Genomic DNA, 18588 nt, shown 5'->3' with positions numbered 1-18588 from the left:
GAGCTTCGTTCTATCGCCCGGGCCCTTCCCGGGCCCCCGCCGCAGTAGGTCCCGCGTCAGTCTCCAACCTCGTCGGGCAGGAGCTTGGAGAGAGCTCGCTGGCAGCCTCGGTCCTGGCGTCGGGGCAGTGCAGTCTGCGGAAAGGAAGCGCCCGGAGCCCCCGCCTGCCAGCTCCACCCTGTGGCCGTGTGCGCCAGCCCGGATCTGGGACCTAACGACGCCGGAACCCGGTGCCCGGAGTGTGGGCGCAGCGGAGCGTGATAGCTACCGTACGGCCCAGCCGGGAGGCCCAGCGGAGAGGCGGAAGTTGACGGCGCAGACTCTGCTGGGGGAACTTTGCTTCGATGGCACCTTCCTGTTCTCGACTCCGCCCCCTCCAGAGGGGCTCGGCTAGAGAATTCAAGATGGAGTCGCTGAGTCGAGCTGGGCAGGAGATGAGCTTAGCGGCTCTGAAGCAGCACGACCCCTACATCACCAGCATCGCAGACCTCACGGGCCAGGTTGCTCTGTACACCTTCTGCCCCAAGGCCAACCAGTGGGTGAGTGCCCCCAGGCCACTGAGGTCTGCCGCCCGGCCACCGCCTCTTAAAGGGGCCGCGCGGACTGCCCTGGGTGGGAGGTGATGCCGGAGGCCAGGGCGGCAGAGACGAGGCCAAGGACTGGAGAACCTGACAAGCGCCTGAGGGGTGTCGGGGACTCGGGATTGGGAAAGAGGGGCTGAAGGAACAGGCCCAAGACATCCGGGGGGGAAAGCCGACCGAGGGGAAGGTTGGGAGGAGGATCAGTGCCTTGGGGTCGGATCCGGGGAGATGGGTGATCTGCCTTCTTTGCTGATGTGTTAGGGATGTGAGACCGGTGGGTCAGAAAGATACCTGAAAGATTGAGGATTATCGGATAAATTACATATGCATAGTCTACGAAGTAAACGCTCCTCCTCCTCCCTGCAACAGACATAAATAGGAGCCCCCTTCGCAGAGGTCATTTGGATTTAAAGAATGAAATCCAGTTAGTTTCAATTCTTGGAAGAGAGGTGTGGATAAGCCCCGCGTTTATCGAACTACACTATATTTCCAGAGTTTTGGAAAAGATTTCAAGGCACTTTAAAGGGCTTCCATGTTCGTTAAATTCCCTTGAAATCTTGGGAAAAGAGTGGCTGTAAATGTGTCTCCTTCCAGCTGTGCTGCTCGTGATGTCATCCCTGAATGCTCCCATCAGACTAAATACTTTTTGGCTTTTTTTTTTTTTTCCACGGGAGGGGGTCCGAAAAAGTTACATTCAGTCTGTTCAATGACTTGGTCCCTGTTTGAAGCTTCCTTCATTGCTTTAATTACATAATTTCCTGTTTTCTAGTAATTGGTCCTCCTTAATTAAGGCATTCAACCATAGGCTTTGTTTACGCTTAGAACAATAATCCATAAATGTTTGATGAATTGGATTTATAAATTACTGATGTTCATACTTCAGTAAGAAATATCCTTATACTAACAAAACAGTGAAAGATTATTCTCATAGCACATTCTTTACAATATAATACAGGTATAAGTTACATGTAACCAGTAATTTTGTGAAAAGCATTTGGTATTTATAAAGTTAATTCAGATGAAGACAGTTGTCAAAATTATCTTGCTTTAGATCTTTAATTCACCTCCTTGAAGAGGAGGACGTATGGGAAGCCACAAAGAACAAAATTATAGATTTTTTAAATGTAACTGTTTTAGAAAACATTGGCTTAGTTTGCAATTGTTCTGAATAGTTTTTCTTTTCTTGGCCTAATTATAAATTTGTGAAATATGGATTGCAGACAAATGTTAAAGACTTGTAATAACATTTGAAAGTCAAGAAGTAAAAGTTCCCTGATGATATTTAAGCTAAGGCAATCAAAATGATAAATATTTTTTAAAAAGAAAAAAATGGCCCTAACTGGTTTGGCTTGGTGGATGGAGCGTCAACCTTCGGACTCAAGGGTCCCAGTTTCGATTCCGGTCAAGGGCATGTACCTTGGTTGCGGGCACATCCCCAGTACGGGGTGTGCAGGAGGCAGCTGATTGATGTTTCTCTCTCATTGATGTTTCTAACTCTCTATCCCTCCCCCTTCCTCTATGTAAAAAAATCAATAAAATATATATTTTTTTAAAAAAAAGAAGAAAAAATGCTGCACATTTTGGCATGTTGCCGAGTTGAACATTGCATATACATTAATATGCATCAATAGCATAGAAAGGAATCAAAAGAAATTGCTAAAAGTAGTTGGTGGAGTGAGAGAGTTAACTTGACCTGTTCAAAAGTGATTAATTTTAAAATAAATAAATTAAACATGAAGTATTTCTTCTCCTTTGGAATATTTGGGATTGCATTATGGGGGGAAAACTAATTGTTTAATTGTCTATTATAGGAGAAGACTGATATAGAAGGGACCTTATTTGTATATCGAAGGTAAGTTTTTTTTTAAAAAAGGTACATAGTTTTAAATCTCATGGTGAACAGTGTCACATGAAGTGGTTCAACCCTGTTGTACATTTGTCTGTGGAACCTTCCTGCTTGATCCATCAAGTACTCATTCATCTCTAGCTGTGAGAGTCTCAAGTTTATGTCTCGTCTTTGAGCCTTCCTGTGATTCAGAACAAACAGAACTAGAACTTATTTAGGAGCCTGGCAAAGTCATCTTAAGCAGAAAACATTTTTTAATAATGAACGAGTCTTAAAACAGATGCCTTCCTCCCCACCCACCCACACCCCTGTATTAAAAAAGATACATAGCCGAAACCGGTTTGGCTCAGTGGATAGAGCGTCGGCCTGCGGACTGAAGGGTCCCGGGTTCGATTCCGGTCAAGGGCATGTACCTTGGTTGCGGGCACATCCCCAGTGGGGGGTGTGCAGGAGGCAGCTGGTCGATGATTCTCTCTCATCGATGTTTCTAGCTCTCTATCCCTCTCCCTTCCTCTCTGTGAAAAATCAATAAAAATATTAATAAATAAATAAAAAATAAATAAATAAATAAATAAAATAAAAAAGATACATAGTTGAAATAAATATAATACATATCCTTAGCTCCATAAAATCATATAGTTGAAGATGAGTCCTGCTGCCCTGTGGTTACTAAATGAGAGATTATCATCTGTGACTCTGGTTCTGCCCCCTTTCCCACTCTCTCCCTAAAAGTTCTGGATTGTGTACAATGTCTTTTATAATGTGTATTTTTTAAAATATATTTTTATTGATTTTAGAGAGGAAGTGAGAGGGAGAGAGATATAGATACATCAATGATGAGAAAGAACCATTGATCCCGTGTACTGAATCACCCTGGAATGAGAGCCAAAGACATTTCTTTCTGTAGGATTTGAGGCATTTTCTATCTAACTCGGGACTACTATGGAAAGGCCTCTTTGGTATAAGAAAAATCATTATTGTATTGTCAGTCAACTGAGCCAGGCAGAGAGAAGTATTTAGGGAGAGTGGCAAGATGCTCAGTGTGGCTGCAGCAGGAAGAGCAAAAGAGGCAAAGGAGATGAAGGGGGTAAAGGGGTGGACAGACATTTTACCTAAGGCCTTGTGGCCTTAATAATAAGGGCTTTGGCCTTTACTCAGAGGAACTGAGTCCTTAGGAGCTTCTGAGAGGAAGAGGGTTATGCTCTGACTTAAATTTTTTTGTTTACTATTGTAAATGCTAATATTGTGTAATGCGATAATATGTTCATTCTTAGAAATTGAAATAAAGAAGTAAATAACATTTCTGCAAACTAACAGTGACTATAGATTATTATTTTTCTTCTATTAAATCTAAGGTCAGCTTCACCTTACCATGGTTTTACCATTGTGAATCGATTGAATATGCACAATCTTGTTGAACCAGTGAATAAAGATTTGGAATTTCAGCTCCATGAACCATTTCTTCTGTATAGAAATGCAAGCTGTGAGTATATCCCTTTGTGTTTTTGTTGTTGTTTTTTAAATATTTTTATTGATTTCAGAGAGGAAGGGAGAGAGAAAAACATCAGTGATGAGAATCATTGATCGGCTGCTTCCTGCACACCCTCTACTGGGGATCCAGCCCCACAACCCGGGCATGTACTGTGACTTCCTGGTTCATAGGTCGATGCTCAATCACTGAGCACACTGGTCAGGCAAGTGTGTTTTATTGTAGTTCATATATTTACAATTCAAGTTGGGTGACTTTAGTTTCTATTAGCACATTATTTTTGGAGTTTTAAGTTATAAAAAAGTTTGGTCTATACTCTTTTATAGTTATAAATCAGTCTCAGTAAGATCAAATCTTTTAAATTGGGCTTCTAAAATTAAAATACTTTTGTATACAATAACTTACGTTATTTTAGTTAACTATACTATTTAATATAATAGCATTACATTATATTCCCATTGTTTGAAGGTAAGTTTCACCCTTTGTTTTTCATGTGACACTGAATTATTGGCCGCTCATGCCCCTGAGCAGTAGGACTTAGTTTGAGAGACACAGGATGTGGACAGACTGATATTTCTGTCCACAAAGAAAGTACTGTCTTTGCCCTGATAGTGGTATTTTTCAATCTGTTTGTTTAGTTGAGTGTTTGCTGGGTACAAGTGGAGTTATACATTAATGTTGAGGATGCAATATCCTGTGTAGGATAGGCAGGCAGTTAAGTCAACTGAGACTCAGAGTTGAGTGGTAGGCATTTAGTTGGAGAGAGAATAATAACCTTTTTTTTTTTTTTGGCTTCATATTCCAGGGTCCTTTCAGGCATTTTACAGACACTTAACTATGGTTGGATATAGTCGGCAAAACTAGAATGGTCCATTCAAGATGTAGTGTACTAAAAAGTATGCAGTGTGTGGTTTCTGTATTTCAATATAAGTAATGAACGTATGAGTGAGGACAGAAGGTTATGGCTGTAATTATCATTTAAGGAAATTGCTGGAGAGAAACGTTGTTTCTGACTTAAAAAGTAAAAGTTACCTCACTTGACTTGGAGGTAACTAGAACTGGGGGAATGTCTTCAGTACAAAGTATAAAAAGCTACTAGAAATTATGCATCTTTTCATTTCCTGAATGAGAAACGGCGAGGTCCATTTTGAAGCTAAATGTCCCAAATTCTGCTTCCTAACTCACTTAAATTCCATCTAAGTAAAATGGAATCTCTCTCTTTTTCATAAACTATTTGTCCAGGTAATTGAATTACCTCTGAGATTTTAATTTGTGTGGACATACTAGACATGCCTTTTAATACCTAATAGTTCTGATGGATTTATTTAAACTAATGTTAATAGAGTTATTTCAGATGGCTGTTTTCTTTGTGCTGAAAATTCTGTTAAAGGGGAAATACTGCACAGGAACACATCCAATTTTTTAAAAAACGAGAAATTGGTTTAATTCTGCTCTTTACTACCTGAAAACTTAATTTAGCTATTGCTTCTAAGAACAGTTTGATCATTAAAATAATCAGTAGGGAAAATTATCAGAGGCCCATGGACTCAGTTACCATTCAGTGTAAGCCTCAAGTGAATGGCATTATATTTCTTTCACAAGTAAAGTTTCCTTTAAAGTTGAAAGTGCAACTTAACACACATATAATGAAACCATGATTAACCAAAAGTAACTAATCAGAGCTTCAGTTATCTGGAAATATTTCTATACCCATGTGTGGAAGAAATGAAGGCAAATTATAAGAAAGCAAGCGGGGCCCTAGCAGGTTTGGCTCAGTGGCTAGAGTGTCAGCCTGCGGACTGAAGGGTCCCAGTTTGATTTTGGTCAAGGGCACATGCCCGGGTTGTGGGCTTGATCCCACTGTGGGGTGTGAAGGAGGCAGCCAATCAGTGATTCTCTCTCATCATTGATGTTTCTATCTCTTTCTTCCTCTCTGAAATCAATAAAAATACTTTTTTTTTAAAAAAAAGAAAGCAAGCTAATGTTAGATTTTTATTTTGTGAAAGTCTAGCAAATAAGTGTAATCTGGGGTCAGTATAAAAATACTATATTCCAGTGATGGGCAACCTTTTGAGCTTGGTGTGTCAAACTTCGCCAATAAACTGAGCATAACTCGGGTAGTGTGTCACTTTGAGGAAAAAACATTATTTTGCAAATGTTTCATCCTCGGCATGCGGCCGCCTCAGCGGCCACTTGTCATCAGAAATGGCTACGCGTGTCAGTGCTGACACGCGTGTCATAGGTTCACCATCACTGCTATATTCTATAACTTTAAACCCAGCATAGTATCAGTATCATAGGTTAATTTGCTGTAATGTTAAGATCTTAAATCATCAGTAGTGTTTATTAGAGTATTCTTGAGCAGAAAACTGCACTAATGCATTTTGTTTTAGAGATTTTCAACTAAAGAGATTGAAACAAATCTTTTCCTAGTTAAACCGAAAACTCACTTAACCAGATCATTTCACTTCTCAGTTAAGAAGGCTCTGAATCATCTCCTAACGGCCTTACAGTTTCTGAAATTGCTAATTAGAATTTCAGGAACACGTCAGCTTGTTTTCAGACTAGAGAAAGGCCTGAAAAGGTCAAGTACAACACTGTGGGTATATTAGAAAGTCTAGAAAAGGAGCTTGGGGAATATTTAAAGGAATAGCTGTAACGAGGAGAAGTGACAGGATAGCATAAAGTGATCTGGGAGTGTTAAGGCCTCTTCAGTAGTGTGTATCTTGTCTGTCTCATCTTAAAAGTAGAAGGTAGTCTTGTCAATTCAGCAAACTGTTGAGTTGTTCAGGGATTTGTTCTTTAAATAAAAAGTTAATTAGTGTCTGATTGTATGTATAGGTAATTACACCTGATTCTGTAGCTGCTCTTCTGTCATTTTCCTGTGGGAAATACCACCAAGACACCTGACCCATTTTACTCAAGTTACACCTTCAGATCCAGCTTCTTTCACTCAAGTCAATTTTTAGAGTTAATGTAATAGAAAATTGAACTATAATTTTTTCTAATTCCAAATTGTTTTATTTTTCTTTATTTATGTATAATGCTCACCACCACCATCACACCCCCCAGAAAAAAGGTAAAAATCTCACAAAGAAAATGCTAACCCTATTCAAGGACTTGGGTTTGGTGATTATCTTGAATCTTTCAGAAGCAGTATGTTTTTATGTACTGTGCAAGGGCCTTTTGGTAACCACAGGACCCCAGTGGGGCTGCAGTGAGGGTTGGGGAGACTGCAGAATCTGTAGTTACTAAGCAAAAATGATATTCCAAGCACCTTATTTCTGATTACTGACTTACAGATGAGGAAACAAGTCCAAGAAAAGTTAAGAAACTTGCTCTAGTCACAAAGTTTATAAGTGATGGAGGCAGAATTCAAATCTAGGTTTGTTGAGCTTCAAAGCCAAAGTTCTTTCTATCCCCCTGCAACAATGAAATTGCTTCATTAATCCACATCCTAGAGCAGTGGTCGCCAACTGTTGGTCCATGGACCACTGGTGGTCCGTGAAGTGGGAAAGGTTGGCGACTGCTGTCCTAGAGCATAGCAGTCCAGTAGATCTCTGATGTTAGAAATGTTCTATATCAATTCTGTCCCTTATAGCCACCACCAGCCACATGTGACTGTTGGGCATTTGAAATGTGGCTAGTGCAACAAAGGAAATTTTTTTCTTTTAGTTTATTTACTTGAATCAATTTGCATTTAAATAGTCATGAGGTTAGTGACTGCAACCACGTCCTTTTGTTGCCATATCCGAATTGAACAAGCACTTGCGAATCTTTGGATTAGATTTTTATGCTTCCATTTAGTCATTCCTTTTTAAAATTTATAAATGATTTCTAGATACAAAGACTGCAGAAGATATTCCTGAGGGTAGCTTTGCCATGGTAACACTCTTGACATTGGATTTAGTTTGCAGACAAGAATTCTATTCTAGGCTTTGCCATTTTACCAATTGTAAATGTGGATAAATCACTTAAGCCACTGTTCTGTCCTGCTTATCTGAAAAGGGCACCATATATGTGAAGGTACTTTGTCAAGCACTTAACAAATATAAAATATTATAGACTGTGTCTCCATCTTGGACTCAAGCCAAATGATCTCATTAGTGGAAGGGTCACAAAGACTTTGATATTACCCAGGTTCTTTTATCACCCAGGCCCATAGTATGCTTTTCATCCCTTCCGACCTGCACCCTGACAAGCTGGGTCTCTGCTTGTCTTTACAGATATTCTTTTCAGATGTTGTAGGGACCATTACTAGACAGCCTGAGCTATGACACGTTGAAAATATAAATGTTTTAATGAATAAAAATATAAAATATATTATATTTTGTTATATAATATGTATTTATGTTATCTACACTAATAAAAGAAATATGCAAATTGACTGTACCTCTGCTATGCCTACAAGCCACACCCACAAGCCAATCAGGAGCGAGTATGCAAATTAACCCAACCAAGATGGCTGTGGCCATGGAACGAGCAGGAGGCTTGAGTTTCCCCAGTGATGGAGGAAGCCAAGCTTCTTGGCCGGCCCTGGCCTCCGCTCAAGGCTACAAAGTTTCAATTATAGAAGATAAATAAATCCCAACAAAAATGGCAGCGGCCACGGAGCTGAAGCAAACAGGAGGCTTGGGTTGCCCCCGGCGATGGAGGAAGCCAAGCTTTCTGGCTGGCCCTGGCCTCTGCTCAAGGCTACAAAGTTTCAATTATTGAAGATAAATAAATCCCAGATACCAGGGCCTCTGCTTGGGTCGCCGGGGGGCGTGGCCAGCTTAGAAACCACCACAGGCCCCTCGCCAAGGCTGCCCCACACCCCAAGGGAACCCCCACCCTGATCCAGGACATCCTTCAGGGCAAACCAGCCAGCCCCCACCCGTGCACCCGGCCTCTATCCTCCCTATCTAATAAAAGAGTAATATGCAAATTGACCATCACTCCAACACACAAGATGGCTGCCCCCATGTGGACACAAGATGGCCAGCAGGGGAGAGCAGTTGGGAGGGACCAGGCCTGCAAGGGAGGGCAGTTGGGGGCGATCAAGCCTGCAGGGGAGGGCAGTTAGGGGTGACCAGACTGGCAGAGGAGGGAAGTTGGGGGCGACCAGGCCTGCAGGGAAGGGCAGTTGGCGGGTGGGGGACTAGACCTGCAGTGGAGAGCAGTTGGGGGGACCAGGCCTGCAGGGGAGCAGTTAGGCATCAATCAGGCTGGCAGGGGAGTGGTTAGGGGGTGATCAGGCTGGCAGGCAGAAGTGGTTAGGGACAATCAGGAAGGTAGGCAGGCGAGCAGTTGGGAGCCAGCAGTCCTGGATTGTGAGAGGAATGTCCGACTGCCCGTTTAGGCCCGATCCAACTTGGATCGGGCCTAAACGGGCAGTCGGACATCCCTTGAGGGGTCCCAGATTGGAGAGGGTGCAGGCTGGACTGAGGGACACACCCCCTTTGCACAAATTTCATGCACCAGGCCTCTAGTATAATATAAACAAAAATGGGAAATATTAGGACAAATTTTTTAAAACTCTCAGAAGAAGCATTTCAATTACAGTGGACATACAATATTATATTAGTCTCAGGTGTACAACATAGTGATTAGACTGTTATGTAACTTATGAAATGATCACCTCAATAAGTCTAATACCCATCTGAATGGTGTTCATTTTTGTCAGAATACTGGAACACAACAGCCTCCTGGCTAAAACTTTATATTGTAACTAGAGGTCCAGTGCATGAAATTTGTGCACAGGGGGTGGGGGTCCTTCAGCCCGGCATGCGCCCTCTCACAGTCTGGACCTCTTGCTCCTTACCGCCCACCGGTTCACTGCTCCTTACTGCTCAGCTCGCTGAGCCTTAGCGCTGCCACAGAGGTAGGAGAGGCTCCTGCCACTGCCGCTGCACTCACCAGCCTTGAGCCCGGCTTCTGGCTGAGTGGCGCTCCCCCTGTGGGAGTGAACTGACCACCAGGGGGCAGTTCCTGCATTGAGCATCTGCCCCCTGGTATTCAGTGAGCATCATAGCAACTGGTCATTCTGGTCATTCTGCTGTAACAGTCACTTAGGCTTTTATTATATAGATAAATGTTTTAATCTCCTTAAAAGACATTGATGAGAGTTCTTATCTATGATTAGTTTAAAAAAACAACATAGTTCCTTTGCTGTGTGAACATGTGCATTACTACCAATCTGCTGATCTGTGTTCATTTGTAAACAGTCCATACTATCTGGATTATAAAATCTTTCTTTGTAGACTCTGAACCTCTAGGAGTTCTGTGGCATAAGTATGTCAAGGAAAGTATCCTTCAACTTCTGTCCAGCAATAGCATGACATAAAATCTTCCTACAAACATTTAGAAATACTGTATAAAATATTAAATGCATAATTTAGCCAGAAAGGAAATAGCGGACATTACAGTGGGCTAGCATCAAAATGAAGACTGAAAGCTGAACTGGAAAGCCTGTGGCCTGACACTGGCTGCCAGCTGTTAGGGGTGCTTGGAGATGGGGAGCTGTACTTAATAAAAGGACTCCATTATAATTATATGGGATCAGAAGACAAGACCTTGAGTCCTAACAAGGTGCAGAGTTGGAGTTGAGACCCACATACCAGCCTATAGCCAGGTCCCCTAATAAGCTACATAATCATAAAATAGAAAGAAATTGGCCCACCAGTCTAGGGAGATGACAGGCAGATTTATCTCTCAGTCTGGGCTGTGAGTCTTATAGGCACATGTCTCCCCTAAAAATAGTAACCATGAGACTCCTCTCATTCAGATTTGGAGTTTAAGTTATATCATTCATTTGCTGTAATTTCTTACCCAGGCCAAAAAATTAACATACAATTAATCCTCAACTGGTGATTCTAGAACACCTGGCCAAAGCAAATGCAAAACCCTTCTGGAGGGACACATCCTGAACCCAAATTGCCAAGGGGTCTCATTGATAAGTTTCATGGTCCAAAGTTACTACTAAATGTACAGGAAGTAATTCACAGTCGGTGAGAGGTAGGATACAACAAACAACAGGATTGGCCAACCCTTCCCAAAAACTTTAGTTATTGAAATGATCGGCCCTGGCCAGTGTGGCTCAATTGTTAGAGCATTGTCCCATATATCAAAAGGCTTTGGGTTCAATCTCCAGTCAGGGTGCGTACAGGAGGCAACTGGTAAATGTTTCTCACATTGATGTTTCTCTCTCTCTCTACTTTCCTCTCTAAAATCAATGAAATGATCAGATGGAGACTTTAATGTCAGGTGTAGATTATAAAGTAATGACAGGTATATGTAAAAAATAACCAAGTAGAACTTCTAGAAATAAAATTTTTAATTATGGAAATAAATTCTCTACCTGGACTCAACAATTGGAAAGAATATTGGGAAATTGGAGGATAGTATCCTGAATGCATCCCACAGTAGGAAAGAAATGAAAAATTTGATAGAGAAAATAGAATTGGTAAGTCTAACTGATGAGAGAGAATTTCAGAATAATGAACTCTAGAGAGAGGTAGTATTTGAAGAGTTTGAGAATTTTCCAGAATCTATGAAAGATATAAATTTCAGATGTAGAATAAGTCCCCAAGCATAATAAATAGAAATAAATACAAACCTGAGCACATGGTAAATCATCAAAGAGACAGCAGCAACCAAAGGCTGTCTGAGGTTGATCATTTACCAAAGAGCAACACCTAGACAACCTATTTAGTTGCAGCTACTGCGTTTGGAAGACAAAGGAATAATCAGAGTATTGAGGGGGGGAAATCAACCAACAATTTAGTAATTCAAGAGAACAAAATGTCCGTGGCTGATTAGCTCAAGGTTGGTTAAGAACATCACCCCGATATACCAACCAAGCTTGAAGGTTCAATCCCTGATCAGATCACATGCTGTTAATCAATTAACCAGTTAATGCATAAATAAGCGGAACAGAAAATTGGTGTTTCTCTCATCAAAAAAAAATTATTTAAAATAATAGAACAAAATAAAGACTTTTTTTCAACAAAACAGAACTTCTGTCTCCAACATATCTGCAAAAGTCACTTCTAAAGCAGTGCTGTCTAGTATGGTAGCATTTAGTCACATGTTGCTGTTGGGCATTTGAAATGTGCCTAGTGGAACTGAATTTGTGATTGTATATAATTTAAATTGAATGGTGCAGTTATAAAGGCTATAGTTTATAAGTATAAAAGCTGAGCACGGGAATCGGAAATGAAATTTAAGAAACAATAATGAGCAATGAGAAGGAAGTAAGTCAAAATAAACAGTAACTGTATAAAGCAATAAAATCACTAGGTTGAATCGAGGTAGTATAAAGGTGAAGCAAAAATACTAAATAACAACATAAAAGCTGTTCAAATCTAAAGCATCCCAAAACTGAAGTGAGATAAATTGATTAATCATAGACTTTTAAGTCAAGCTATGTGTGTTCAAATGATTCAGTGTAACCACTGCATAATAAAAATAGGATGTCTTGACTTTTAAACCAGTACAAACCCAGATTGGAAAAAAGTAAATAGAAACCATGGGAAATGGCCCAAAATAAAATGGCTAAAATAAATGAATCAGTAATTAGAACAAATGTTAAGTGAACTAAACCTACCAGTTAAAAGACACTAGATAAAAATACAGAATTTGCCATTTATACTACTTTCTAAAATCTTAAAACTCCAAAACCTGGAAAAATTGAAAGGTGAGGGATAGATTGAGGTATGTCAAGCAACTATTAACCAACCAAACATGGCTGATGTAGCTGTGTTAATCAGACATGATAGATTCTAAAATAAAAACATCAGGGATAACATTTACCACATAATGATAACAGGAGTAATTACCTAGAAGATAAAACAATTCCAAACTGGTATGTACCTACTATATGTCAGAAATAAATATGGAATGTTAAAAATATATAATTATAGTTGGATATTTTAACAGGCCACCTTAGTAATTGACAGATAAAATAGACAACTCAGTAAGGTTATGGTATATTTAAACAGTACAGTTAAGCTTAATCTAATGGACATGTACAGAATCCTGCTTCCAGGATTTCAAGAATGTGCATTTTATTCCAAGTACATATTAGAATTTTATAAAAATTACTACATGTAGGCCACCCAGCCCAAGAAGTTAGAGAGGAAAAAGAGAAATCTGAGTTAAGTTGAAGGAAAATATAAATGAGTAGGAATTAGTGGAAAATGTAGAAATTTCAATAGAAAGAATCTGCAAAATATTTTTAAAAATCTTCCTGGCCCTGATCGGGTAGCTCAGTTGGTTAGAGCATTGTCCCATACGCCAAGGGAGTTTGATCCTTGGTCGGAGCACATATAAGGGCATAAATAAGTAGATAACAAATTGATGGTTCGTTCTCTCTCTCTCTCTCTTAAAATCAATAAATTAAATAAAATAAACTCTCCCCTATAACATGATTGATCCAATAGCAACAAAAAGAGTGAGGGAGGTATACAAGGCATATTAGGAATTTTAATATTGCAACTAAAGGTAGAAAACACCTATTTTTTTAAAAACAGAAACCACTATGAAGACCTTTTTTCTGAAAGTTTAAAATTAGATTACATGGACAGCTTCCTGGGAAAACCAGTGTAGTAAAACTTACTCAGGAATAAATAGATCTGAATGAAGTCATGAACAAAAAAAATAATTGGGTCAGTAGTTTAAAATCTCTCCCATCATAACGAGAAAATGCTGAGAGGAATGTTCTGTTCAGTAAATGGTATTAGGACAATTAGTTCTCCATATAGAGGCCAGTCTCTGAAAAAGCAGATATAGGATCTGTACATTTCTGACCTTGTCATAGGACATGTATCTCCACAGACCACTTTTCTGCAGTGAAGAAATGATACTTCTATTTTCCACTATTCTTAAGCATTTGGCGAGCACCTGCTATAAGCAACATACCTCACTAATATGTTTCTCTGGGAAGTTGCTTTCCCCCAAGACTCCTGTCCGGGGTCCCTTTATTTCCATTTCTGTGGGCACCTTTCAGAATGAAAGTGGTGACCTGGAATCTGTGTGTATGTAGCATATACTTACGACTTAATTATGAAATGCCCCAAGAATATTTTTGTAAAGTGGGTTCTGAACAATTTTTTTTAAATCCAAAATTTGGTGTTTGAATTAATAAAACAGTAAAAGCAAGTAAAATTGGTGTTTTTGTTACAACTAAACAGTTTACAATATAACTTGCTTAATTGAAAATATTAAGATAAAGGTTTTTGGTACTGTTAAGCTCTGCAAAATCAATTGTCATTTAATGATTTTATTTGCAAAAACTATTTCAGTATTGTCTTTTACTTTGCTTTTAAACAAACAAGATGATTATAACTGTTGTGTAATTTTTAAAAAATTTTTTAAGGAGAGAGAGGAACATCAATTTGTTGTTCTACTTATTTATGCATTTTTTGGTTGATTCTCATATGGCCCCTGACCCAGTATCAAACCCACAACCTTGGCGTATCAGGACAATGCTCTAACCAACGGGCCTTCCCAGCCAGGGAGGAAATCTGTAACTAGCTGTGATCAATTAATTCTAGACACCACTGCACTCGGACCAGCCTTAAAGAATTTTATTTGTTCTTTGGTTCCATTGTATTTTCTTAAAAAATTATTAGCAGAAGTCATAAAACTGATTAAAAGTTTTGCTGTCAAACTCTGCCTTTCTGGTAAGGGTCAGGATTCTTAATGAAATATGCTACTGTATTAATCCCAGTGCTATGCTTATTCCTAAGACAAGCCGATTAATTAAGAACTGTATTTGAGAATTTTCCATTGTAAATTTGAATGATTAGGCTAATAAGAATGAAAATCTGATCCACCAGAGAGACAAGGACAACTCTTCATGTTTCTTCCACCCGACACCTATGGCATGATCACCCACTGAATGCCACTTTCTGTATTTTAAAATCTTTTCTATAATCCAGAAGTACTTTTGGGAAAATGAACAAAGTATGTTGTTCCATAACCTGCTTAACAACAACAGAAAATCACCATAGCAAGAACAATTGAAAATAAAAATATTACTGCTTTTTAATATTTTTAAGAACTTACCTCCAAATGCCTGTGAGAAGTACCCCTTAGTTTCCGCTTCACTTACAACTTTTCCTTTATATCGGCCATCAGTCTCTTGATACAGAGCATTTTTAATTAAAATTAGATCACTAGCAAAAGCAGGGAGATTCATTTCCATAGTGTTGAAAATGCAGCTGCCAAATGGAAAGTTTTAGTAGAAGAAATACTGTAGTGTGTGCCCTTTTCTCTCTCTCTCTCTCTCTCTCTCTCTCTCTCTCTCTTTCTCTCTCTCTCTGCTGTCCTTTCTCAGTTCAAGGGTAAGACTCAGAATGGTAGAGATGATAGGTGGCTGTTGGCATTTGGCATGAATCTTCAGACTTAAAGCACACAGTGCAGGAAATTTCCTTGCAAGAGAAGTTTATAATTTGTCAAGTAAAAAAATGGGAGTTCTACCTCCAAACTGAAAGAAATTTATAAACAATTTTAAAAGTTCCCCAGTTGGTTCTTTATGATCGTTGAATTCAGCACAGGGCTTGTTACTGAGCCTGAGGAAAGGCAGGCCACTTCCACCCTCAGCCGCAGCTCTGCTTGTGGTGGGTATGATTCTGTAATCGGTGAAGGAGAAAGGGGCTGTGGCAACTGCATTAGTCTGGCCTTCTGGGCCAAGATAAGGAAAGAGCCTTGCTGTTGCCACATTTGTAGATTGAAGAGGTAAAAACACCATGAAAACGTAGAGAGACTTAGACTCCCAGGCTGACCTGCTGACACTATTAGGTCAGACATTTCAGAAATGTGTATTGCTTTATATCTGCTATAGGCCGCCGCTTAGTGTGCATGTAGAGCCTCCACCAGGGGCCTTTTGTTAACTTTGTGAGTCCATCAACATTTTAGAATTTCCCAAGCAGGTTCTTTCTTTTCATTGTGCCTCATAATTACTGGCTTTTTTCCTCCCCTAAGGTAGTGTTGTCAGGTCAAAAGCAAGTTTTTTTTAAATTGTGGTGTTACCTTAATTGTAAAGATTTTAGAAGTTAACCATGCTGCACCATTTATCTCTAATATTAGAGGCCCAGTGCATGAAATTCATACACAGGTAGGGTCCTTAGGCCTGGCCAGCAATCAGGGCCAATCGGGGCCTTCCTTCCCCCAGCTGCCACCTGCTGGCCAGGGCCTTCCTTTATTCTGCGCTGCCCCCTGGTGGTCAGCGCACATCATAGCAAGTGGATGAACTCCTGGCTGGTCGAACTCCCGAGGGGACAATTTGCATACACCTGCTTTCCTGTGAATACTAATAGCCAGAGCTCTGGGAAAGGCTGCCCATCACAGCCTCATGGATCCCAGCCCCTGAGGTTTCTTACACCCCTCTCTGTGGGCATTTACCTTACAACCCTGGTTTGGATGATCTCTTAGTAAATTGACAGAAAAATATGTAGAAGAGAAGTTAGGGAAAGGAGAGAAAAGAAGTCCTCCCTTTTCTTATACCACTGTCTAACGTAACTGTTTCCCGAAGCCCAGGAAATAGGAACTCAACTCCATGGAGACCAAGAGCCATACTTCCCACCCTTTGTTGTCCCTTGTGATACATAAAAATGAGTATATTTGAGTGGGACACCAGGGTGAATAGACCACCAGTGGTGGTTGGATGGCTCCAATATTTGGGTACATCCATTATCACTTGCAGCGTTCACTTAGGGCAGTGGTTGGCAAACTCATTAGTCAACAGAGCCAAATATCAACAGTATAATGATTGAAATTTCTTTTGAGAGCCAAATTTTTTAAACTTAAACTTCTTCTAACACCACTTCTTCAAAATAGACTCGCCCAGGCCGTGGTATTTTGTGGAAGAGCCACACTCAAGGAGCCAAAGAGCCGCATGTGGCTCGCGAGCCGCAGTTTGCCGACCACGGACTTAGGGGACACTCTCCTGATTTAGGGAGTGGCAAGTACTGTGTGGCAATAATGGCAGTAAATCCGAATAGAGAGAAAACCCTCATGTGATTCACTGTTTTATTTGGGTTTGCCTATCATTTAAGAATAAAAGTTTAGCCCTGGCCAGTTTGGCTCAGTGGATAGAGCATCAGCCTGCGGAGTGAAGGGTCCCAGGTTTGATTCTGGCCAAGGGCACATGCCTGGGTGGTAGGCTCAATCCCCAGTAGGGAGCGTGCAGGAGGCAGCCAAGCAATGATTCTCTCTCATCATTGGTGTTTCTCTCTCTCCCTCTCCCTTCCTCTCTGAAATCAATAAAGAAATATATATTTTTTAAAAAAGAATAAAAGTTTATAAATAAAAATAGGAGTGATCAGTTGTGATATTCTTAGGTTTATTTTCTTATCCCTAAAAAAAGTTCAGTGGTTTCTTCATGTGTCTGGATCCTATACTGAGTTTATATTAACAGGGACTGTAGAAGCAATATTGCTGGTAAATATTTTCTAACTTGATTTGATTTAGAGAGGGGTACCAAATTTCAAAGTAATAAACCAAAGAGTTTGCACAATAGCATTTTTAAGTTACCTGGCCCAAGTCTTTAATCAGTATTCAATAAATAGATATTTGCAATTTAAATATTTTAAAGTGGGCTCTGTATTCACCATGTTAGTATTCAGTGTTTTTTTTTAAAAATGGGTATTTTTTTGGCCAAAAGGAGTAAGCTACTAAGGTCATTGAAGCATACCTACCAGCCTTTCTTATAGATAGACTAGAGGCCCAGTGCACAAAATTCATGCACTTGGGGGGGGGTCCTCAGCCTGGCCTGTGCCCTCTCACAGTGCGGGAGCCCTGTGATCAATCTCCCCAAAGAGGTAGGCCCTGACCACCCATCCGGGGCTCCTCAATGGATAGCCCCAAAGAGTTAGGCCGGAGCCGCTGGGACCCGCCTCCACGCTGCACATGCAGCTTCAAGTCCCTGCCCACCCGTGTGCACCTGCTGCGCACGCAGCTTCCTGGTGATGGATTGTTATGGCGTGAAGGTATCATGGCATGAGGGCATGATGACCCCATAGGCTTTAATTAGTATAGATATACGGCCTCTCCTTGCCTGCCTGCTTGCCACCTGCCACAGTCTCCTGTATGTGCGTGTGTGTTCTTACCCTCACCTCAGAGCCTTTCTTTCCCAACCTTTTGATGTTGATGTGGAACCACCAGGCTTATTCTTGTCTTAAATGATCTGTCAAGGCAGTGGCATTTGATGTTTCACTCACCAGGGCAGGCTTGTGTTTATGTAATCTTTCCCAATCTTACACTGTTTTTATAATCAGAAGGGTCTTCCTTATGTCTAGAGTAAATGGTTCTGGCTGTGTTCAGAGTCCATTTTCTTGATTTTGTTTCCTTGTAGGGGGTTTTGGTCAGTATCATCTTTAGAAATTTTGTTACTCTGAACTCCTTTGCCAAAAAGCTTTATCAAATCCCCTTTTCTGCTTGGCACCATACTGAGAAAATCTCCAGCCTCCTCAAATCCTTTTAGAAAGTAGGTAAAAACTAAATAATAAATGAATCAAAAAGACAACATGAGAGTGATTCCCAGCTCTGTTTTTGTGACATTTCACAGGATCGCTAGAAGTCTAAAGAGATTTTATAAAGGCTCCAAATTAATTTGGATTTTTTTGACCTTGTGTATGCCATATAACACTCCAGATGAGCAGCAGAGTGAAGGATCACATGAAATCACA

General features: G+C 40.3%; 1 protein-coding gene across 1 annotated transcript in view; it reads left to right on the top strand.

Moving 5' to 3' along the window:
• The first annotated feature begins 368 nt into the window (after positions 1-368).
• DCP1A (decapping mRNA 1A) overlaps positions 369-18588 on the top strand; it is a 55385-nt gene continuing 37165 nt past the window's right edge. The window contains exons 1-3 of the mRNA XM_008146358.3: positions 369-539; positions 2393-2433; positions 3783-3910. Of these exons, the coding sequence (XP_008144580.2) occupies positions 405-539; positions 2393-2433; positions 3783-3910 (304 nt within the window). The 5' untranslated portion in view covers positions 369-404. The remainder of the gene's footprint in view (positions 540-2392; positions 2434-3782; positions 3911-18588) is intronic.

Source organism: Eptesicus fuscus, chromosome 18, assembly GCF_027574615.1.
Source record: "Eptesicus fuscus isolate TK198812 chromosome 18, DD_ASM_mEF_20220401, whole genome shotgun sequence".
NCBI classification, from domain to species: domain Eukaryota; kingdom Metazoa; phylum Chordata; class Mammalia; order Chiroptera; family Vespertilionidae; genus Eptesicus; species Eptesicus fuscus.
Note: the sequence above shows the minus strand (reverse complement) of the source record. Positions and strands in the feature narration are given on the sequence as shown.